Source organism: Chiloscyllium plagiosum, unplaced genomic scaffold (assembly GCF_037043375.1).
Source record: "Chiloscyllium plagiosum isolate Xiang-an unplaced genomic scaffold, Cpla_swu_hap1 HiC_scaffold_6, whole genome shotgun sequence".
NCBI lineage: Eukaryota > Metazoa > Chordata > Chondrichthyes > Orectolobiformes > Hemiscylliidae > Chiloscyllium > Chiloscyllium plagiosum.
This window is the reverse complement of record NW_028270144.1, coordinates 84117435-84142134: the sequence shown is the minus strand read 5'-3', so window position 1 is coordinate 84142134 and position 24700 is coordinate 84117435. Positions and strand designations below refer to the sequence as shown.

Below are 24700 nucleotides of genomic sequence, written 5' to 3'. Positions count from 1 at the left end.
TTCATTTTTTAAAACATGCAATATTATACAGTTCCTGTATCATATAACAGTGCTTCCCTTTTAAATAAAACAAAAAGCTAAAGAATCATTGTAACAGCTTTTATCAAAAGCCAATCTAATAATACCAAAGAGTTTACAACACGAATTAAAATAAACAAACAAGATGGGTAACTGGTTCCTAACCAATAGTGAAACAAGTAAATTCATACACAACTTGAACTGAATTACTTTTTGAATCATTTGCTAGGTATTTTGCATGTTACAAACATTTTCAAATTAAGTTGTTATACATTGATGTCTAATAGGAATGCCAGAATACTTAGTTTAAAATGCTGCTTTGCACCATGATACACTACACAGATTCATAAATACAAAATCACTTGAAACAAACTTGTAAAGGTAGCACACCAGTGAACAAATATGCTACGGTACATGAGAGGTTCTCAAAGAAGAAACTGATCCCATCCCGGTGTTCCCACTGTATTTCAGCATAAGTGGTGAAGACTAAAGAACAGATCATCTCCCCACCCTATATGGTAAGTGACGTTAGCCAAGTAAAAAAATTAGTACCTAGTTAGAAAAGGGCAGAACCTCAACAGAGAAGAAAAGTGAACTTGTTCATATGTACCTTTTGTAAATATTCAGTCTGGAATATATAACCACTCCATTCCACATTGTGGAAAGTCTAAATACAGTTAGGTTTTACACAGGCAAGTGACTCTGCAACAGTTATCTCCTCACAATAAAGCGGCTGCTACCTACAAAAAGACAACTTTTAAAAAAACAACTACAGTCTGTAAAACTTAATGCAATGTTTCTGAAGTTGCCATTTAAGAATTTTCAAACATTGCAGCATAAAATTCTAACTGTCCTGGAGGAGCCATACATTTTAAAAAAATGCTCAGATGCAGTTTTTCTACTTGTAGGTAATAATTACAATGTGGGCACATGGTTCACTGGAGTTGGACTCTGTATGCACAAATAAGCAGCTTTACCTGAAACAAAAGCAACATTCTATTAGAAAGTAACATTAGACTCATACATTTCTCTATTTATTTCAAGCATTTTAATGGTAATATTCAGATTATAAACAAAATAAATGAGTTAAGCAATCTCATAGGAACTACAAAGGCGCTTAAGAACTCTGATGGGACTCTAAATGGAGTACTGCATCCAGTTGGTCATAATAGTTTAGAAAGGATACAAGGATCCTCATTCTGGGGATGGGGGAGATTTAATTAAGAGTTAGGTTGGAAAAGCTGGGGCTACTCTCATTCACAGCAAAGGAGACTGTGGGCAGCTTTGATAGAAAACATGTACAAGATTATGCCAGCAAAGGGAGGGAAGGAAAAGCTATTCCCATTAGCTAATTATGATTTGAAAGAGGAGAAAGTATAGTACTTGTGGTTAAAGGCATCGAAGGCTATATGTAAAAAACAGGAACAAATTATGGAGTTGGGATAATCAATTAATGATGAAGCAGGCTTGAAGGGCCTACTCCTATTTTCTATGTTTCTATATCTAATACAAAGACGAGGGACAATTATTTTGCCAATATTAAATCTATAAAAACAATTTAAAAAAAAAAAAATAGGACCTAGAATTCACTGTCCACAAAAATGGAGGGAAGAAAGAAGTTCAAAAGGAAACTGGCCTAGCCTCTGAAGAAAGTAAGCCAGAAAGTTTTATAATGGATTGAGCAAGGAAATGGGATTGACTAGGTAACTGAGAGCCATAAAGAATATGAATATTTTAAAGGGGCACTGGTCTCAGTATTGACTTATGCTTTCTCATCACAGATAATGCCAGACCAGCGGAGTTTCTTCGATTTCTTTTGTTTGATTCCCACATCTAGAGTTCTGTTTTTTTGTTTCAATTAACTCAATAACTGAAATGATACAAAACCATCCAACTGGCAGAGTTTACTACCAGCCACAAATCATACAAATCACTATTTTTGAAGTGTCATCGTCTTTTAAGAGTTAAAATTGTATTCCTAGTTTATGTTGAAAGTAGCGTTATACCAGGAGTAAACCAATTTTCTTGCTAATTCAGATTAAAAATTGAGTGAATTGCTTGTTCTACTGCCAGACTGTAATTCTGATTGCATAGATTGTTTCAGAGTTTGAAAATGTTTGTTTCAACTTTCCAGAGTTTCAGCCAATACGTCAATATAATCCTACCTTAGCAGTGGGTGCTTCAGCAAGTCTAATGAATAACTTATTGGCACCAGGCACTGGGCTGAAAGAATAAATAAAATGACTATCCTGGAAAACAAAAAGGAATTAAAGTTAGTCACAAATTAGGTTTCAACTTTAAAAAATCCTTAAAGACTATTTTAAAATGTACACAACCTCCCATAGTGCTAAAATGCAGGTTTTATAGTGTATAAAATTCACATTATAGGAGGGATGCAATTGCACTACAAAAAGGATACAGGAAATTTACCAAAATGTGTCTGAGCACTAAGATTTTAAGCTAAGAAAGAAAGATTGGATAGACTGGTTTTCCTTGGAGCAGAGCACATGATTGATATGACTATGACATGAATAAAATTGAGGGGTATAAATCCAAGTTAAGGTGCAAAAGGGGGGTGGGGGGTGGCAGGAATGCAAGGAAAATATTTTTACCCAGGTTGTGGTTGGAATCTGGAACTCTATCTGCAAGGACTGTACAGGCAAATGAGACAAGTGCTAGAAAATAGTTGGTTGGTTTTGACCAGTGCAGACTCAATGGATCGAAGGGTCTATGTCTATCACTACAAGATTCAAAAATGCTATGTACGCAAAATGAAACAGTTTGCTTTGCTTCACCTCCTTTCCTCTGCCCACCTGTCATTATACAGAAAATTCTCCTTTCACCTTCTCTAAATAAAATAGTCATTATGGGAATTGGCAGAACCGGTTTGTATGGGACAAAATAGAAGATTATTTGTTCCAGTCTTACATTATCATTAATGTATGGATGAGGGGGACAATCAGTTCTTGCCCCCAAATAGAAAACGGTCACCATTGCTGGATACAAACTCTTAACCAATTTACAAGCCAAAGATAGCAACTCAGTATTTCCTCCCAGTTAAGTGGCTGCAGAGCAATCCAAAAGTTCCCAAGATCAGATCAGTGCCTTTGAACTACTGTACGAGTGACTTACACTTATTTCAATCTATTTTTATTTGCTGCTCACATGCAGATCCTCTACAATAAGGGAAATTAAATAACATTTGGCAAACATTTTGCCAAGCCCTTTGTTCCATCCCCAACTCCAGTCACTTGCCATTTTAATTCTCACTTCATTTCCAATCTGGTGCATCGACTGTTTCAGTCAATTCAAATAAAAGATTGAAGAACAGCAACACTCCTAAATTAGGTACTTTACAGACTTGAACCCCAAAATAAAGTTCAACAAGTTCAGGTTGTAATGTTCAAAATATAAATGAGCATCGATGAAGTGTTAATACTCATTCTGTTGCCATTTACAGTTTCTCTAGACCAATCATTTCTCTAAACCATTATACCTTCACCATCATAGCTTTTGGTCACTTAAATCACTGCTGCCTTTCTAACTGAACATCAACCTTTGTCCTTTATTTCTCTTCCCTGGCATGTGATTATAATTGGCTTTAAGCAAAGTAATCAACTAACACTTTGCAGTCTTAGAGAGATTACAATCTGAAATGTTAATTGTCTCTCTACATAGATGCTACCCAACTTGACCATTTCCAACATGTGTTTTTTTTCAGATTTCCATTTATTTTATCAACTTCACTCAGAATTGGTTAATTACAACTCAAGTACAGGTGCTGTGTGATTGCCAATATTACAACATGTGAACTACAATTCTGTACATTAATGCACAATTTATATGACATTATACCACAAGTTTTCTGATATTAAAACTATGCATTTGCTATGAAAATTGGTAAAGAGGGCACACAGGAAGCTAAATTATATTATTGGGAGAGAGGCTGCAGTTCTCTGAAATGGAACAATATTCTAGGTCTGTCCAATGATGAAATTTTGATTAACATGCTCCTTAAAAAGCTGTGAAGTTCATATACAGGCAGAACCCAGTTTGCAAACAGGTTCCATTCTAGAGTCTGTTTAGCAAATCGATTTGCAAGCAAGTTGGAACACAATGCAGGACAACATAAAGGAACCATTCGTAAGCAAAGAAAATGTTCACGTTAGATCTTTAAAATTACATTCCTGTATGAGATTGCGCTCAGACGTATGAGCATTTATAAGTTGAGGACCCCCTGTAATATCAACAGTATGCATCTTACTTCAATTTATTTGTTCGGATTGTAGTTATTTCAGTACGAAGCATATCTGTAAGTAGTCTGATAGGTTCAAATGTAGAAAATGAATTTTCAAATCATTATCAAAACATAAAATTGAAATTAATGGAAATGAAAATGGTACTGCTTTAACAAAGCCAGTTTTATACTAAGGTACTAAATTGGGATATAAGCCAATCAGGTTTAAAAAACAAAATGATAAGCAAGGACTTACCAAAAATACAGGGAGTTGAAACTTATCGTTTAGAATAACAGCCTGAACACTGCAGGATCCACAGAGTTTAGCCACTATATGGTCGTGGCTATAAAAGTTTGCATGAAAGATAAAGAGTAGAATCCCAGTTCCTACAGAAAGAGTGTCCTGGATTAGGTCAATTTAAATGCATGAGTGCCAATACAATACAAATGCTGCCTCAAGCAATTTATTGCTGATGTGCCCTCTCAAATACATTTCATCCATAGTCTTGCATTGTCTATCACAAACAAAAACCAGAAATGCCACCCAAATATTAAAAGTTAAATTAAATAGCATTTGGCAAAAAAAGGAACAAAAGCAGCTGTAACTAACAACATAGGAACAAGTGGGTAATTTTTAGCTCTTGAACATGTACTGTCGTCAATAACAATATTCCTTCAGGCCTTTGGTTAACAAAACTTTGACTGATCAAGACTTAAAATTGATCAAGCATCGACTATTTTGCAGAAAGAGTCCCAAACTTCAACAGAGTGGCAAATAGTTTCTAATTTGATAACTGAAAGGTTTTGTTCTAACTTTTCTAGTCAGCAAAAATAATCTCGATCTACCCTTTCAGTTCCACTCTATACGATGAAAGATTTGATCAAATTACCTTTTAACCTGCTAAATTAAAGGGAATACAACCCAAATCTGTGTAACCTCTTCTTCGAACTCTTGGATTGCTGTATCATTCTAGTAAATCTGTGTCACTCCAATGCCATTATATCTCGAGCACTGCTATCCCAAGTCTCCAGAATTTCCAAATGTTCATCATTCAAAGTACTTTGTACTACCCTTTCTAGATAAAATGGTTGACCTCAATTTCCTACACTGAAATCCATTTGAGGATTTTGCTCACTTAATCTATACCTTTTTGGAATTTTATGCTTCCCATTTATACTACTTCAACCACCTTTGGGGTTCAGCAAATTTGGATATGTAGCCCTCTATTCCGTAATCTGAATTGAAGAGGTTAAATCAGTTTCAATTAGTACGGGTAAATAACCAGTCAGATATGTTTTCAGAAAATATTAAGTAAATAATTGATAAGTAAACAATTCATAAGTAATTTACCTCAATTATTTATTACCTGTCTTAATGACTTAGAGGGTGCAAATTTGTAATGTATCCAAATTTGCTGACAATACAAAAATAGGTGGTAGGACATGTTGCAATTAAGACACAAGGAATCTGCACAAGATAAACATTAGTTTGAGTAAGTTGGCAAAAACCTGGTAGATGGGAGTTTACTGTAGGAATGTGTACTTTGGTAGGAAGAATCAAAAGGCAGACTATTATTTAAACTGACAGGGTCTCTTTAAAAAGAAAAGTACCATTTTAAATGCCCCAACATAATGTCTGCTGACATAACTCTTTTTTAAAAAACTCTCTCCTTGATCGTTCTGAATCAAAATTGGAGAGGAACTTTCAAACTTGTCCTTTCCTAACAGTATGTAGGTTTTCCTACACCAAGTAACATATTGCTTCAAGAAAGCAGCTCACTTCTCAATGGCAAACATTGATGGGCAATAAATGCTGACCTCCCACATTCCATGAAAGAATAAAATAAAACTTACATTTTAAAATCATCTGGAAGCTAGCAAGGACTCCCAAAAATGGCAGGTACTCTACAATTTTCTTATTAAACTTAAGAAACAGTTTTCTTTAGGGTATTATTGACTCAATGAACTCGGGTAAATGAAGCTCTGGGATTGAGATGATTGACCAACAATTACAATCATCCTTCACTATGCTAGGCATACCTCCAATAATAAAGAATCCAATATTGCCTCAGTACTGTTGTCAACTGAGATGGCTCAATATCTGGATTGCAGATTTTGCTCTTATCCAAGACAACTTGCAAATAATTTTGCACTATTTAAGAGCTACTATGGAAGTGTATTTAAACTTCATTGTAGAACAGATGATAAGACGGACATTTCATGTAGTATTGAGGGAATGCAGCACTGTCAGAGGGTTTCCCATTGTGCTCCTCACCTCAGAGCCAACATTGGTCAGAACACCATTTAAAATTAAATGTCTACTTGTTCAAATATTCTTTGCATGCAGCAATATCCCACAAATTAACTGCCATACTTTATATAAAAGTGTTTAACTTGCCGGGATTTGGATGCTCCAAGAACACAATAAATGCAAGTTTATGCTTGCTTAATTTCAAATGAACTTAAAATATAGTTTCATTGAATCAGAGAAATAAATATAAATTCAAGCTGCTTATATTGCACCATATAGGTCCTGATGTCTTCAAATCAATTAAGGTATTCCAGATTTAAACGACTAAATTTGTGTAAAGGTTTTCTCCAGTTTAAGGCAATACAAAGAAAAAACTGGAAATTGAAAACACAGAAGTTAAAGGTTATGGAATACTAGATTTTAACTTGTATCAAAGAACTCCATGTCTGACATCACCGCTTCTGAAGGTTGAAACCCAAGATGTTGACCCATACTTCTCGTTGTGTTCAACACTTGTCTCTTATTTTAAATTACAACTGTTCTGAAATAAAAACAGGCTTTTTTTTAAGCATAGAAAGCATGCTTCAAGACAAAGAGAAACAAAAAGCTATAAGTAAAATAAAAGTCCTGATATTTTACTTGAAATCATTCCCCAAACTGGACAAAGATATCCCTCATTTGTTTGAAAATAGGCAAACAAAGCCTATCCTAGCCAGTATTAGGAGGTTTATCTTTATATTGCAGCATACTCACCTTCAACTGAATTGTGCTGAGGTTTATAGTTGAAGTCTAAAGCAAAGTCTGGTCCTTCACAAAGTCGATGACAAGCAACAGGAAAGACAGGCTCAAGCAATGACAGACGTGCTTCGAAGTAATCTCTGATTGTTTCATCTGTTACTCTAGATATACTAGTCAGAAAAAAAGTACATATTTTTAAGCTCTCAACTCCAAATATCCTAGAAAGTTACCAGTTTCTTTCAAACTTCATGAAAAGGACATATAGAGTCCTTTTCATAGGATTAACTTCAGGACAACCTGCTGCACATTTGTTCCAGTGACTCCTATCGTCATTAAATAGTTGATCTCAACCACACTGATAGGAAATTAGCCATAGGAAGGAAACAGGCAAGAAAAAGACTGAAGAAGAGCTATGTACTGAATGCTTTTGGCAAACATGAAAGCAATTGTGACAACAGTTCCGAATGTATATTTCTCAGCTACAGTTGTGCATGGAGTGAAATAAGACAGAAGAGAAAAATGTAGGTAAAGAAAATAAACAGAAAAGCTCATCCTCCTAAAACAAAACTTTGTTTTCCTCCTCTCTTAGAGATGTTTTCTTCGAGAACACAGTAACCATAACATATAATCACATCCATTTATGCAATGTTCACTCACAGGAGTGTTAGATTAATTTCAGAGTTTTAGCACCTTTAAAAGGTAACTTATTCGTTAAATACTGCCAGTTCTGAGATTTTGATTCTGATAGTCTTTGCCTTTTGCTTCTTAATGGAAGTGATTAATGGATAGGTAGTCTGTGAGGACATGAAGCAGCCATTCCATTGCTCTTAGCTGTCAGCGATCTGACTACAAATGCTGAGCTTCTCTGTTTTTGATATTTCTTATAACTATATTGTGCAAAGCATTCCTGGCTACAGCCAAAGTCAAATCACATGATACCAGGTTTAGTCCCCAATAGGTTTATTTAAACCGCAAACTTTCGGAGCCTCTGCTCCTTCCTTAGGCAGCTAATGAGCAGAATACATCGGACCCAGAATTTATAGTAAAAGATCAAAGTGTCATACAATTTATGTGAATTTACTGAACAAACCTAGATGGCTATTAAGCCTTTAATCAGTTAGAATGGAAGTGCAGGTTAAAGACTTAACCATCTAGGTTTGTTCAATACATTTGCATAAGTTGTACAACACTTTAATCTTTTATTAGAAATTCTGTGTCCAATGTAATTCCCTCACTAGCTGCCTGAGGAAGAAGCAGGGATTCTGAAAGCTTGCCGTTTCAAATAAACCTGTTGGTCTATAACCTGATTTTTGACTTTGTCCACCACGGTCCAACACCAGCATCTCCACATCATGTCTTCAGCCAGGCTTAGAGATGGAAGAGTCGGAGGTGTACAGCATGGAAACAGATCCTTTGGTCCAACCCATCCATGCCTACCAGATATCTCAACCCAATCTAGTCCCACTGCCAGCACCCGGCCCATATCCCTCCAAACCCTTCCTATTCATATACCCATCCAGCTGCCTTTTAAATGTTGCAATTATAGCAGCCTCCACCACTTCCTCTGTAGCTCATTCCATACACACACCACCCCCTGCATGAAAAAGTTGCCCTTCGGTCCTTTTTATATCTTTCCCCTCTCACCCTAAACCTATGCCCTCTACTTCTGGACTCCCCCACACCAGGGAAAAGACCTTGTCTATTTATCCTATCCATGCCCCTCATGATTTTATAAATCTCTATAAGGTCATCCTTCAGCCTCCGACACTCCAGGGAAAACATCCTTGGAAAAGTTTCAGAAAGACTTACAAGTTTCACAACATCCTTCTGATTGGAAGTAGACCAGAGGGACAGGTAATTGCACTTTAATAGCTGCTGACTCTTTCTTTGAAGCAGCACTCTTTGTAATTGATTATCATGTGCCAAAAATAAGTGGGCTTTTTAGGATAAATGTCATGACATAACAATGGGGACTGTATTTGTAAGTCTAAACATTGAGTGCTGGTAAAACAGTCATCTGGTTCAAACTCACTTCAGGCAGGGGTCTTTAGATCACAATGTGGAGGAACCTCTCCTAATCCAGGCTGCCAAAGCAAAAAGACTTGGGATCAGAAGTTCTGCACAAACCAAAGGCTGAATAATGTGCAGATTTCAGATGATTTCACTTAACACGTGAAAATCTGTTCCCTTGTGAGAATACATAAGATACTTAACCAGAGTGCAAAAATTATAATACAAAGCAGCATAAACTGCACTTCTAAAGAACTGATTAAGAAAGAAGTCAGCCATTTGAAACCATAGAAATAGTCACCTGACATACCAACTGAATGTAATTTTCCTGGTGGTGCACTTACGTTTCCACATGATTCTTCAGGAGATCATATACAAGTACATTATTGCTCTGTTTAGCATAGTATAGAGCATTGTTCTGGTGTTTAGAAAGGATGCCACAGTCTGCACCATATTCTAGCAGAAGTCTGACAATGTCAGCATTTCCTCTCTTACATGCCTACAAAAGGCAAAACACAAATATTAAGTGATCTGATCATATTCCTTTTGTTGCTAAGTAATAATGTAATTTTAGTTAGTATTTCTTTAATCACCGCTGGGTTTCTTATTTTCACTTGTTTACATTTTACCCCTTGATAAGATTTACGCACAAAGCCAGTCCCTAAAGCTTCCCACTATCACCTCCTTTCTATTCTAGTAGAAACTACCACCTACCGAAGAAAATCACAGAATGGTAACAAGCACAGATGGGCTCTATTTTGTGACAGCTCTACGTAAGAGTTACTTAACTACTCCCACCAGCCTGCAATTTCTCCACATGCTTACAAGTTTTCCCTGCAGATAATAATCAAACTTATTTACAAAACGAATCTGCCACCAAACTCTCTGGCAGTGCAGCCCAGATCCTAACTTGCATTAAAAGCTTTTCCTCATGGAGGCTAGGTTTCTTCCACCAATTACCTTAAATCAACGTTTCTTTTCTACCTTTCATCAATTGGAAATAATTCTGTTGTATCACTTGCTACTCAACTTTGAGAGAAGCATGGCCATCTTCTTCCCTTACAAAAAAACTCCATACATCTATCCTAATCATATCCCCTCCAGCTGAAGCTGATGATGTAAACCTAAATTCTATATTTGAACTAGAATCAAGTTTCATATCGCATATGAAACTATGTATTGAGGAGTTTGTTCCCAAAATTTCATAATATCACCTGTGTCTACCTTTACATAACTTCTATTAATGCTGAAATGTTTGACGATTCATTTGTTGCCTTCAAATTTAACTTTGTGGACGATCTCCATACTGACCTCCTCAGCTCAATTGTTAAAAACCTTGAATATGTTCAAATCTTCATGGTCACTCCACCTTCGTATTAGAAACGGAAAATAGGAGTAGGCCATTTGGCCCATGAGCTCTCACTGCCATCAACATGATCAAAGCTAATCCTTCTTTTATCTCAATATCATACTCCTGCTCTCGCCCCTTATGCCTCAACACCCTCAGCCTCTCGAAATCTATTCATAAACTGTAATTATGTATGATTAAAACATTTAGTAACTTGGCTTCCAAAGCCTTCTGCTGCAGAAAATACCACAAATTCATCACTTTAGTTAAGGTATTTCTCATTTCAGTCCAAAATAGCCTATTTACCTTGTGACCTTGAAATTTCTGTTTTGTTTGATATTAATGTCCTTCATTGTTTTCTTAGTGTTTGAGAACTTATTCAGTTCGGTCTTCACAAGAGAAATAAAATAGCTGTTTAATCATTTTGTCGTCATTTTGTTGTTATCTATTATCCCATTTCAGACTATAACAGACCCACATTGGATTGCACAAATCACTTTTCTTTTTACATACACATAGTATCTCTTACAATCCACTTTTATGTGACTTGCAAGTTCACTCTCATATTCTAAAGTTCAGCACAGGAGAACCAGGAAGCTGATTAAGAGGGAGTGATAATCCATTCCCAGTTGTGATATCTTCATGGTTTCCCTAGCTCAGATTAAGAGCCCTTGTCCAAAATTTAGTTATTAGTTTCCTATTCACCAACACCTGGAATTCAGAACTCTGATTAACAAATCCCTCTGTCCTTCCCTACATCTAACCTCCTGTGACTTTATGTAAAGCTTGTTTTAAGATCATTACCTCTGCCCCACACACAATATTCTTTATTCTATCACTGATAACAATGTTGAGCTGCCTTCGCCCTACCAGTCAATAATAATTCTCTTCCCACTAAAAAGTTTACTAAAACTTTCTCAACTATTATCTATCATTCAACCCCTGATAACTATTCAGAATATTGTTTTCCTTGCATCTTGGCATTTTCTGAACACAGAATCGTTCTGAATTAAAATGGACAGCCTTCTGACCATTTGTTGCCATGTTTTAAAACAACATTATCCCAAGACTGATTTAGATAATTCTAAATAAACTTTTTTCTTGATCTACTTTGAAGCTCCTCCAAGATCAACAAGAAGGAAGTCTCACAACCACTACTTTTATCCAAGGGAAACATAAATGTCTATGCACTATATTAAAAAAAAACAGCTGAGCAAGAGGGACCAAGCTGATTAACAAAGTTTACTTCTCTTTCTAATGCAGAACCCTACAAAATACCAACAACAGGTCACGTTGAGCATACTGGGAGGATAATATCTGGAATAATCACAAATTGGAACTCATTTCTGTTTATACAATGTTCTGCAAAATTCAGCTTCAAAACAATGTGTTCTGTAAACTCTGGGAGCAACAGAATAAATGAGATACCTTCATTAATGCAGTTTCTCCACTGATTTGTTGAACATTGACTTGGGATCCTGCCTCCAGAAGAATTGCCACTGTCGTCAGATAATTCTAAGGAAGTAGTGAAAGAGGAAATAAAACAGGTTAGATAATCATATTTTACATTGTGCTACATTTAATGAGCATAGTTAAATGGGATAATTTGTAAGAAGTCTCCAGTTATAATAGCTATTTCAATCATGATCAGGACAAGTTTTAACCTTCAAGTAATAGGCTATGATTTTAGATAAGAGTCTTTAGTCTCTATAGCATGTAAATGGTCTTTTGCAACACTTCATTGAGAGTTGTGGCAATATAACAGAAAGGACATTAAAAAGCAAGACTGTCATTGATTTTAAGCAAGGGAGAAGGCAATAAAAAGGAAATGCATTTTCTTAAATAAAGAACAAAATCAGTGCATCTCACATAGAAGTATGCAATAGAAAAAATACTCAGGGTCATCTTGTTCATGCTAATTGTAACTTGTTTTAACAATCTCTACCTCACCTCATCTGGGAAAAAAAAGGTTTCAGTTTCCTTCTAGTCCCTGCAACACTTATATTCCACATAATATCCAACTAACTCTGGAACTACTTATGGCCACATATGCTAATTCTTGTATTCATTACCCTTATCGGTTTCAGCTAAATAATTGTTTCACATATCTATTCCTCTGTTCAGGGATGGGAAATGTAATCCTAATCTCAGGCCTCACTGAATGCTCTACAATTTGACATTAATCAGCTGGTTCTCAAATTATATTACTGGATCAGTATGGGTTCTTTATGTTGGAAGCCATTCAACTGGGAAGGAGCAAAAAGGAATGCAGTGGACAGTATAGAGAAGGGTACTGAGGCAGTTCTCTGCAGCTTTTCCAAAGCAAGAATTCAGGATACCTGCTCAGGAAAATGAACATGAGCAAAGGTAAGGATCTAACCAATGACATACAGAAGGTACCAATGACATATAGAAGACAACAAAATAGATGCTGCATAGTTAGGAAGAGCTAGGCAGCTAATTAAGCAGAACCTTAAATGTACCAAACTCTCAAGCACAAAATTAGAGGAAGGTGAACAAGATTAGATAAAACAAATGCATAGTTCAAAGAGGACTGAGCAAAGTGGGTCCTGGTTGGTATGACACTGGTGCTAGTCCTGGGGGAAAATGGAAGCTGTTCCTTTGGGACAGTTTACACCTGTGCTGGGACTGAAGTTCCAGTGAGCTGCAAAACTAGAAAAGGGTTTCTTTAACTAAGTAGTGAGGATTAGGGATCAAATTTGGGAAAATTTGATAAACCAAAGAACAAAGACAAATAATAGATGAAACAACAAACAGACTGTAACAAGAGGGGAATAAGTGCAAATATAAAATAAAATCAACAGTTAAGGACATCTTCCAAAATAAGCAAGACAAAACAATCTGAACACGTAGCATTTGAAATCTAAGAGATTAATTAATAGCACAAATAGAAATAAATACCTACAGAGACATGGCAGCAGGATGACAGATTGGTACCTCAATTGAGGCGGGGGGTGGGGGCGGAAACTAGAGAATGTGGAGAGTTGGTTGTGTTATTTAATTACCCAATAAGCACAGTGGAGATTGATGACCAACACAGGAAATCAGGACATGGAAACTGAGAGGATATTACAATAGAGGCAAGAAGTCACTTATGACAGTAATGTCTCGGCACCTATCGTTAACCACATGATAGGGTGGAGCACAAAGGAAGAAATAATGGGAGCTTGTCAGAAAGCTACAGAGATTATCATGGGGGATTTTAATTTACATATAGAATTGGAAGGTCAGACAAGCAAAAGGTAGCCCAAGTTCGTTCACAGAATGCTTTCACGACAGTTTCCTAGAACAGCATATTCCATGGCTGACCAGAGACCAGGTATTAGATCTGATATTCATGACTTCAGGTGAAAATGACCCTAAGGTAGCAACCACTGCTATATGATTGAACTTAATCAGTTTGAAGGAGAGAAAGTGGATTCAAGCCTAGGGAAATTATGAGGGCATGAAGCTAAAACAAATGGCAAATTAGATTAAGAAATAGATAAATGAGTGGCAGACATTTAATGGAATATTTCAGAATACACAGAAATAGGTACATTCCAATGAGAAAGCAACATTCCAAGAAGAGAAACTGCCAATGGAAGTTAACTAGAACAGCTAAAGATAGCATTAAAACAAAGAAAAAAAATACATTTGCACAAAAATGGATGGCATTAGAGGATTAGATAGGATGTAAAAACTAGCAAAGACAGTAAAGCATGAAAAAGGAAAGGAGTACAAGCTAGCTGGAAATATAAAAACAGCAAGAATTTCAGAAGATACTTAAAAATAGGAGTTCAAGAAGTGAGTTGGAAACGAGTGCTGGAATTAATAATAGAAAATAAAAATTAAGCAAATTAAGCAGATTAAGCAAACAGTGATTTTATAGAGGATATAAGGAACATTCTAGAAGTACCTGTAAACCAGGAAACAGAAGGGAGAGAGAACCTCTAGAAAACTACAAACACCAAGAAAATATTACAGAACAAACTATTGGAGCACAGATTGACAAGTGAGATAGTTGATGTGTTGGTTCTAATTTTCTAAAGTATCCCCAATACATTTATAGTTCACAATTAGCATAACTTTTGTAAACTAGCAATCAGGAAACTACACACCAGCCACATGAAGTTAACTTCGATCAGAAGGGAAGATGTTAGAAGTCATTAAAAAATTATAGCAGGGCATAAGGACTAACTTAAGTTAATCAGGCAGAGTGAACAAAGCCAAGTTCAGCCAATTTATTAGAGTTCATTGACAAAATAAGATGTGATGTGTTTAGATTTCCAGAAAGCATCTGATTAAGTGCCATACCAAATTTATTGCAAAATATAAAAGCTCTGGTAAGGCCTATTGTACTAGATTAGATCAGATTCTCTAGTGTGAAAACAGGCCCTTTGGCCCAATCAGTCCATACTGACCCTCCAAAGAGTAACCCACCCAGACCAATTTTCCCTCTGATTAATGCAACTAACACTAAAGGCAATTTAGCATGGCCAATTCACCTGACCTGCACATCCTTGGATTGCGGGAGGAAACCCACGCAGACCCAGGGAGAATGTGCAAACTCCACACAGTCACCAGAGGCTGGAATCGAACCTGGTAGTTGTTAGCAGAGTGCTAACCACAGCCACCATGCCGCCCTTTAGCATGGCCAGATGATTGATTGACTAACAGGAAATAGGATAGATTAATGGTGTCATTTTCTGTTAAACAAGATGTAACAAGTGGTATTCCATACAGATCGAGCCACATGATGTCAAAACACATAAAAGTCCGTTTTGGCAGGAAGAATTAGCAACAGTGAAGTATCTAGACAGAGATCGAACAGTAATTAAGGTGTCATTGTGCATGTATTTCAAAAGGCTAGTTTGCAGATACAGCAAGTAATAAGTGAGTGGACACCATCATTTGTTTCAAGTAGATTAGAATACATACATACGGAAGTAATGCTTCAGTTATAAAAGGACATTGGTGAGACCACATTTGGAACGGTACTGGTAGCCTCATTTAAGGAAGGCTGTAAATATACTAAAAGCAGTTCAGAGAAGGATTATAAAACTAATCCATAGCACGGGCAGGCTGTCTGATGAGAAAAAAGGTTTAACAGGCTAGATTTGTATCTGCTGGTGCTTAGAGAGGGAAATTGATTAAAATATACAACATCCTGAGGAGTCTTGACAAGGCGCATGTGAAAAGGATGTTGCTTCTTGGGGGAAGAAACCAAACTAGGGTTACTATTAGAAATTCAAAATTTCTAATAGTAACCGTTGGGCGGCACGGTGGCACAGTGGTTAGCACTGCTGCCTCACAGCGCCTGAGACCCGGGTTCAATTCCCACCTCGGGCGACTGACTGTGTGGAGTTTGCACGTTCTCCCCGTGTCTGCGTGGGTTTCCTCCGGGTGCTCCGGTTTCCTCCCACAGTCCAAAAAGATGTGCAGGTCAGGTGAATTGGCCATGCTAAATTGCCCGTAGTGTTAGGTAGGGGGTAAGTGTGGGGGTATGGGTGGGTTTCGCTTCGGCGGGTCGGTGTGGACTTATTGGGCCGAAGGGCCTGTTTCCACACTGTAATGTAATCTAATAATCTAATCTAATCTAATCTAATCTAAGAGGCTGTCCAATTAAGACAGACGAGGAGAACTTTTCTCTCCAAGGGTCATGACTCTTTGGAACTCTCTTCTTCAAAAGGGCACAAAAATATTCTTAAGGCAGAAGTTGATATCTTCATGATAAGCAAGTAATTTGATCAACCATGATCTTACTGAACAGAGGAGCAGGCTGATGGAGCCAAATAGTTACTCCAGCTTCTCATTTCTAAGTTTGTATGTAAATACAAATCATTATCATATTCCAGAGCTTTTACATGACTCCACTGAAACAAAAAAATAGCCAAGAAAACTTAATTTTTTAATGGTGAGTTAACACACCAACAGCTAAAGGATAAAGAAGAACATCACATGCTAACTTTTACAAACAAGAAGCTTCCAACCCTTAAGTCTAGTTTGTACTGCATTAACTAATATCACCATGATCAAATTTATCCTTAGACTCGATCAGAGGGGAAGTACTTTAAGAAAACAATGAATAAAAATTACATGCAAATATTATTTTCCAAAACCAACTGTTACTGATAAAATATCAGAGCAGAATACATGGAGAATGATCACGTTCGGAATAGAAGAAAATTATTAAAATCAAATTGCACTATTATTTAACAGAATTACGCAAGGAATTAATTGCACATCAATTTTATTACTTCTACCTTGCTTGCCTTATAACTGCAGATAAATTGTAACTGTATAAGTAATTGATCAACTAGCATAATAAATGCTACCTTTTCAGCTGCATGCATCAATGCTGTTGTACCATTCTTCTGTCTCGAACTGATATTTGCACCTTTCTTGATGAGCAACCTAAGGATGTCATCCTGTCCTCCAGCAGCTGCAAACATGACTAGATTCATTCCACTAGGGTCCTATAACAGGGAAATCTCTTAAAATATGAAATTTTCAAAGCAGATTACTCAACTGAATTAAGAATGTTCATCGCTATCCCCGCTTAAATCTGATGTCTGGGATGAAAAATCTCCTGGACTTGGCTCCCAGCCTATTTTCTCAGATTTCAACAGGTTTCATGACTAAGCTTCCTAGCTTTTTTTTGAATTACTTAGGTAATGCTGACAATGCCATCATTAGCATTATAATTCTTCTGATCACAGTAATTTTGAAGCAAATTATCCAAATCAAAGTTAAAAATCCTTATCCTTAGAATATCACAAGCATTTTACAGCAAGTACTGTTGACATGTGGTCAATGTTGGAACCGTAGCAACCAAACTTCACACAGCCAAGTCCTAGAAGCATCAATGCATCATATCTTGTGATGAATACTTTTCATGATAATATCAACCAGACAAGAGAACATCTCCTCGTGTTCTTCAAAATATTGCAATACTTTTTTGTTTACAATTGATCAGAGGCAAGCAGGGCCCAAAACGGTAGATCAACCATGTGATAAGACAGCATTTTCCCAAGACCACACAGAATTATTGTCTGGATTATGTGCTTGAACTAATGATTTCTTGACTCGCATATTCGGTTTAAACAACATAAATTTGCTTAAATCCACGACCAGAAATATATATTCTTTCAAAATTGATAAAGTTACAACAGACTTATTAAAACAGACTTTCTTACTGTCAAACTAAATTTGCTCCACAAAATCAATTGTTATCTTTTAGTTACCATGTCCTACCATCTAAACTCCAGCTGTAGACAAACAAAATTCTGGTCACAATGGAGTATAATTTGAAGGAACAATTAATGATGACACTGTTCTGGGATGATACCCAGAACCAACACCATCATGAAGGATCATGGGAGCTAATGCTCATTAAAAAATGTTAATCTACAGTTAAATTAGTATTTAGTACAAAATATTAATTATGTTCATCAATGGGCCTCTCTGTACTGTAGCTATTCTACAAAGATAAATGCAATTTGTGAACACGCTGTATACGAGTCTTTTAACATAGGGGGGAAAAAATATTCACAGCAGCACAATAAGGTGGAATTTGCCACTAAATCAAAAATAACATTAATGACAGGAAACTGAAAATTTAGTCAAAGACTATTCTTTTAAGCTGTGGAGGAGTGGAAGAAAGTTTTGGTAAGGGAATTCTTCAGTTCATAGCCCATAAGACAAAGTATGTCTGTCAAAAGTGAGGCAAAAATTAGTGAAAGATGGATGAGCGAGCAGAGTTGGAGGAAAGAAGTAAATCTGTTAAAAAGCAAACAAAGACATAGGAGGATTTGAACAGAATACAACATTTTTAGGTTGCGATGGTGGTGAAAATAGGCCAACAAGCACAGGGATTCTTGTTAAACATGAAGTTATAGTGGATGAACAAGCGGTGTAGCTAAGTCTGGCAATAACAAAAAGGTTGCAACAGATGAACTGAGACAAGGCACAGACAGGTGATGTTTATTGAGGTGAAAGTAGCTAGCTTGACAAAATGAAGGGGTCAAGAGTCAGTAGTGTGGTAGAACTGGGTGTCATGAGCAAAACAGATTCTACAGAACACCAAGGACAAGCAATGTCAGAGTCGGAAGAGAAGACAATGCAAGAGATATTATGGCTACAGCTCGATAGGCAAGAATAGAATCATGCAAGACCAGTCACAGCTCTAATTCTATCAAAGTCTATTGACAGGTCACGAAGGAATAGTAGTGAAAAATGAAACATAAGCATTTGCAAAAATGCTGTTTGAGAATTACAAATTGTGCTTCCATGTATAGCAAGTGTTTTACACAGATGGTGGTTCATGTGTAGAATGAACTTCCCGAAGAAGTAGTGGATGCGGGCAGAGTTATTTTTAAAAGACACTTAGATAAGTACAAATAGGAAAGGTTTGGGGGAGTTACGTACCAGGAACAGGCAAGTAGGACTAGGTTAGTCCAGGATTTTGTTCAGCATGGAATAGTTAAGCCAAAAGGTCTGTTTCCGTGCTGCACGATTCGATGACTTTATACATACCTCTTGATCTAGATTATACTCTTCACTTGAATTTAAAGCCAGTTTTACGGTCAAATAGTTCCCGCTTTTTACTGCGTCACGTAACACACCTACATGAACAAGTTTATAAAATCAAGTAAAAATAATTATTTTAATTAGTTAGGAACTTTCCTTACTCTCACATTTGCATTTAACTGATTTAACTACATTTACATTTTCTAAGCAAAATAACGAGGATAGTAACAAATTAGCACTTTGAGATAGGTGGTGCTGTAAGACAAGACATATTCAGCTTTCCAGTACTTTAAAACAGAATGGACATGCTCACACTATATCACTTAATATTACAGATTGGGGAAGATGGAAAAAAGTTGAAGTACAGAAACAGAACAAATCCAAAATCAGCCAACAACTCAGTCTACTGTTGATCAATGATGTTATGCAAGGTGTCCCTAACAGACTATCAAACAGTACTTACACCTCAATCCCTCAATAACCTACTTACTGACACTCAGTTTGGGTTCTACCCCTGTGACTCAGCTCCTGACCTTGTTAGAGCTTTAGTCCAAACATGGGCAAACGAGTTGACCTTAACAACATTTAACTGAGTATGACATCAAGTAGATCTAGTAAAAGTGAAACCAATAGGAATCAGGAGGTATTCTCTGCTAGATGAAGTCATACCTAGCATGAAGGAAGGTAGATGATTGTGGTTGCTGGAGGCCAATAATCTCAGTCCCCAAACATTGCTGTGACCTTTCCTCGAAAACAAAATGTGAAGTGGGAATGTTTACCAATGATTAAACAATTTAGCACTATTTGCAACTTCTTAGAGACTGAAACGATCTGTGCCCAAATACATCACAATTTGCATCACCCAAGTATCAAGTAATCTGCACTTCGAATGAGACAACAGCAACAGTGCAATGGTCAATGTCGTCACCATGACTGCATCCCCGAACATCAATATCCCGGGGGTTACCACTGACCTGAAATGTTCCACCCACACAAATACTGTGACTCCAAGAGAAAGTCAGATGCTAAGAATTCTGCCTCAAGTAACTCACCTCCTGACTCAGAGTCATAACAGTCATACAGCTTGGAAACAGACCCTTCGGTCCGACTCATCCGCACCACCAACCAGATAACCCAACTCAATCAAGTCCCATTTGCCAGTATTTGGCCCATATCCCTCTAAACCCTTCCTATTCAGGTACTCATCCAGACGCATTTTAAATATTGCAATTGTACTGGCCTCCACCATTTCCTCTGTCAGCTCATTCCATACATGCACCACCCTTTGTGCCCCTCAGGTCCCTTTTAAATGTTTCCCCCTCCCCCTCACCTTAAATCTATGCTCTCTGGTTTTGTAATCCCCTATCCTGAGAAAAAGACCATGGCTATTCATGCCCTTCATGATTTTATAAACCTCTATAAAGGTTAGCGCTCAGCTTCAGACAGTCCAGTGAAAACAGCCCCAGCCTATTCACCCTCTCCCTTTGGCTCAAACTCTCCAATCCTGGCAACATCCTTGTAATTCTTTTCTGAAAGTTTCACAACATCTTTCCTATAGCAGGGAGACCAGAATTGAACAGTATTCCAAAAGTGGCCTAACCAATGTCCTGTACAGCCTCAACGTAATATTCTAATTCTTATACTCAATGCATTGACCAATCAAACCCAAGCGTATCAAATGCCACCTTCACTACCCTGCCTACCTGGAACTCCACTTTCAAGGAGCTATAAAGCTGCACCCCAAGGTTTCTTTATTTGGCAACCCCTCTCAGGATTCTGCCATTAACTGTGCAAGTGCTCCCCTGATTTGCCTTACCAAAATGCAACACCTCACATTTAGCTAAATTAAACTTCATCCACCATTCTTTGGCCCATCGGGCCTTCTGATCAAGGTCCTGTTGTACTCTGGAGGTAACCTTCTTCACTGTCCACTACACCACCAATTTTGGTGTCATCTGCAAACTTACTAACCATCCCTCCTATATTCACATCCAAATCATTTATATCAATGACAAAAAGCAGTGGACACAGCACTACCTTGCAGCACGCCACTGTTCACAGGCCTCCAGTCTGAAAAACAATCCTCCATCATCACACTCTGCCTCCTACCTTCAAGCCAATTTTGTATCCAAATGGCGAGCTCTCCTTGGATTTCATATGATCTAACATTGCTAACCAGCCTACCATGTGAAACCTTGTCAAATGCCTTGAAGATTCTTCAAAGTTTGTCCATCATCTATAAGGTACAAGTCAGGATTGTGATTGAACATTCCTCACTTGCCTCAATGAATGCACTTCCACCAACATTTGAAACTCAACATCAAAAGAAAAAAAAATTCTGCTTGATGGGCACTCCCTCAAGCATTCACTTTTTCCAGTAGTGTGTACCATATACAGGATGCATTGCAACAAATTGCCAAGCATCATTTGAACCCCAAAGGCATGAGCAGCAAATGCATGGGAACAACTGTCAATTGCAACTTGCCTCTCAAATCACACATTATCCTTGCTTGCAATTAAATTACTAGTTCTTCACTGTTACTAGATCAAGATCCTAGAACAAAATCCTGGAACTCTCTTCCTAACAGAATTATGCAGAAAATTGACGCAGGTACTCCCTAGTTCAAGGCAGCAACTCAACATTACATTCTCAAGGGCAATGAGGGAACAAATGTTGCTCTTGTCAGCAATGCTCATAGTCCATAAAAGAATTATTTTCAATAGCATACAAGCATACTTTAATTAAGTGGTCAAATAATTTGTCTGATGCACACTATCCAGTTTGAAATAGAACACATCAATGTCCTTCATTTGTTAAAAATATATTTCGGGGTGCAGTTGGCAAAAAACCTGCTTTAGCACACTATTCTATCATATGATGTCAGAGGCAAGGTTAAGAAATATTTCAAACTCATCCTCCTTTACATATAAGTCTATAAAATGATAGCTGAGCTTGGATCTCAACTGTAAGATTATTATGTGGATAAATGTTGTACTTGTATTGACGTTTGAAGCAGGACTTGTATGTTAACAATGAACTGCCTGGATTATTCAACATCTAAACCCAAGATCATAGCGTTGACAAGTTCAACAGTCCACATATCTTTAAAAAATATTTAAGCCATTTTAAGCATTTCTACATCCAATTACCAAAAATTGTTAATCTGTCAAATTTCAATACTTTTTAACAATGCAGAAAAAGAACTTTTGAATAATTACTCATAGACCTGTGCAATTCTTTGCAAGACATTATGATAATTTGAAAACATTTTGAAGTAATAGTATGAACTGATTAAAATAATTGAATTCAGTATTGTACTCTTTTACAAAATATTAATACATGTCATATATCCAAAGATTATTTCACATATACATTACTAACCCAAATGTAATCTTTAACTCAAAAACTTTTAATTGCAAACAAGTAACTTATATAGTTTAAATTAATTTGTAATGATTTGAATATGCTGTCAATACTAATTCTAAAAGTTGTTTTATTGAAACTCACTATTAGATATTGTTTTTGGTGCAGAAATTAAGGCATCATTTCCATCCAAGTGTTTTTGAAAATCTTCCAAAGTCATCCAATCAAGTTGGAGGTCCACACCCAATTTAAGCATTTCCTGCTTTCCATCTAAAACATTAGAAAGAGGAATAAAATTAACAGTTATAATGCAATTTATTGCTACATAAGTACAATAATGGAGAACTGGAATTGTTTTTAATTTCCAGGCAATGACACTGAAAGTAGTTCAAAGAGGAAACGATTGAGGTGTAACGGTTCAAAAGTCTATGAAAGTTCGTGATCAATACAGAAAAGCTGTTGCTCAAGCTAATAGGATACTGGGTTGTATTCATAGAATACAGCAAGAAGGCATTACTCGTCATTGTAGAAGTCTTGAATTATAGCACACCATAAGTACTGTACCGAAGTTTGGTCCTCTTGCAAGGCTGGAAATATATATGCTCTTGTAAAACATTCAGAGGGAGCGAGCTAGAAGAATAATTTCTAATTTAAAACTTATACAAACTTAAGAACTAAACCTGAGCATGTGCAGTGTAGATTGTAGGTAATTCAACAGTGGTTTACAGAAGGAAAGCAAGGGCTGGGTGCATGATTGTTGGTATATTACTCCAGTTTCACAAAATGAAGTAACTTAGGAAACATTAATTTAGCTTTTCAACAGGAGCAATACAGTGAACATGGAACAGGTGTTCTTTTTCAGTGTCTGGAATAGGCTGCCAGCAGGTACACTGACCCACTGCATAACAGTAGCAATTAGGAGCAAGGGTCATATTATAAAGAAAACATGATGTATGTCCTGTCCTGGACACATTTTGAATTAGTTTTGTTCTCCAATATTGGACCCAGGTTTTCAACCTCTCCCAACAGATTACATGCCTACAAGGACTGGAATACCATGATCATCTATACAGTGAGTGAACAGAGTGCAGGATGAAGACATTCAAAACAAAATGCATTACCCCCTTGTCTATGCTAAATTAGCAATATTCTCCTGGCTGTGTATCTTTAATCTTTATCAGTTTATCTTTAATCCTTTCTAATGTAAATAAGAATGAGGGAGCTCAACTTTTTTGGAACTTTGATGCCAAAACTATACCTCCGTCAGAAAACAGTATCTAGAACAATTAAGATGTGATAGTACAGTAAGTTTTAAACAAATCATCTGAGGAATGAGAAGGTGATACAATCATTTCATAAAATAGTAACTCAAGGTAATAAATAAAATTTACTTCTGCAACGACCAGAAAATGTCTGGTTTATACCTGGATTTTCCTCGGTCTGAGACATGGTATCAAGAACTTCTTGAGTCTCTTCAATTCCACTCTGCACTCTGCAATCACTCTCCTCCTTTGCACTTTTCTTATCTTTTGCCACCTGCTTCTTCCCTTTAGTTCGGTTCCCATCAAATTTAGAACCTTGGGAAATTGAGTCTTTATTCTCCCTGTCATCATCATCAGTTGAATCAGTGAAGGGAATCAGGAACTTATCAAAAAGACCTTTCATTTCTCTGTTATCTATAAAAGCAAAAAGGTGGTAAAAACAGAATAAGTACACAATAAATTGCATATGGATAGGATTTGAAGAACTTTATAGTTATAGCTTAATCTAACTGGCCTTTTTCAAGCCTTGTCAGCATTCAAAGGAATCAATACACTTTAAAAATAGCTTTGTATGTATAAAATCAGCAACCCTATGTAAAACACCGCAAATATTAATCCTGCAATAATCACTGCTGAAAAACTAATTTGGCAACATTGAACATTTTCTTAATTTATTTCATTAAGTTGACTTTCGCTGGTTGTAATCCAGTGTCTGAGAGAAGTACTTATCTTATGTTGATAATTTATTGAAATGTAAAAATAACTGTCATGAACAGTTGTTTGGAGGGAAGGTTAAACTGTTTAATTCTGGCTGATTTGTAAAACCGACAGCTTTATCGTGAGGACAGGCTTATACAACTATAATCAGAAAACCAGAGCCTCAATTACATACCTGCATGTTGCTCCAACATCCACAGCACAGTTATGAATATCTGTGTCA

General features: G+C 36.8%; 1 protein-coding gene across 3 annotated transcripts in view; it reads right to left on the bottom strand.

Annotated features, from left to right (window-relative positions):
• Window positions 1-87: 87 nt before the first annotated feature.
• The window catches only part of mphosph8 (M-phase phosphoprotein 8), a 48233-nt gene continuing 23620 nt past the window's right edge, over window positions 88-24700 (bottom strand). For 2 of the 3 annotated variants that reach the window (XM_043691883.2, XM_043691884.2), the window contains exons 5-14: window positions 23923-24174; window positions 22643-22768; window positions 19141-19229; window positions 16941-17081; window positions 12031-12117; window positions 9599-9753; window positions 7260-7414; window positions 4512-4642; window positions 2184-2267; window positions 88-995 (exon numbers count right to left, since the gene is read on the bottom strand). In XM_043691883.2, the coding sequence (XP_043547818.1) occupies window positions 954-995; window positions 2184-2267; window positions 4512-4642; window positions 7260-7414; window positions 9599-9753; window positions 12031-12117; window positions 16941-17081; window positions 19141-19229; window positions 22643-22768; window positions 23923-24174 (1262 nt within the window). In that variant the 3' untranslated portion in view covers window positions 88-953. The remainder of the gene's footprint in view (window positions 996-2183; window positions 2268-4511; window positions 4643-7259; window positions 7415-9598; window positions 9754-12030; window positions 12118-16940; window positions 17082-19140; window positions 19230-22642; window positions 22769-23922; window positions 24175-24700) is intronic. The other variant, XR_015757443.1, reaches the window with a different exon arrangement.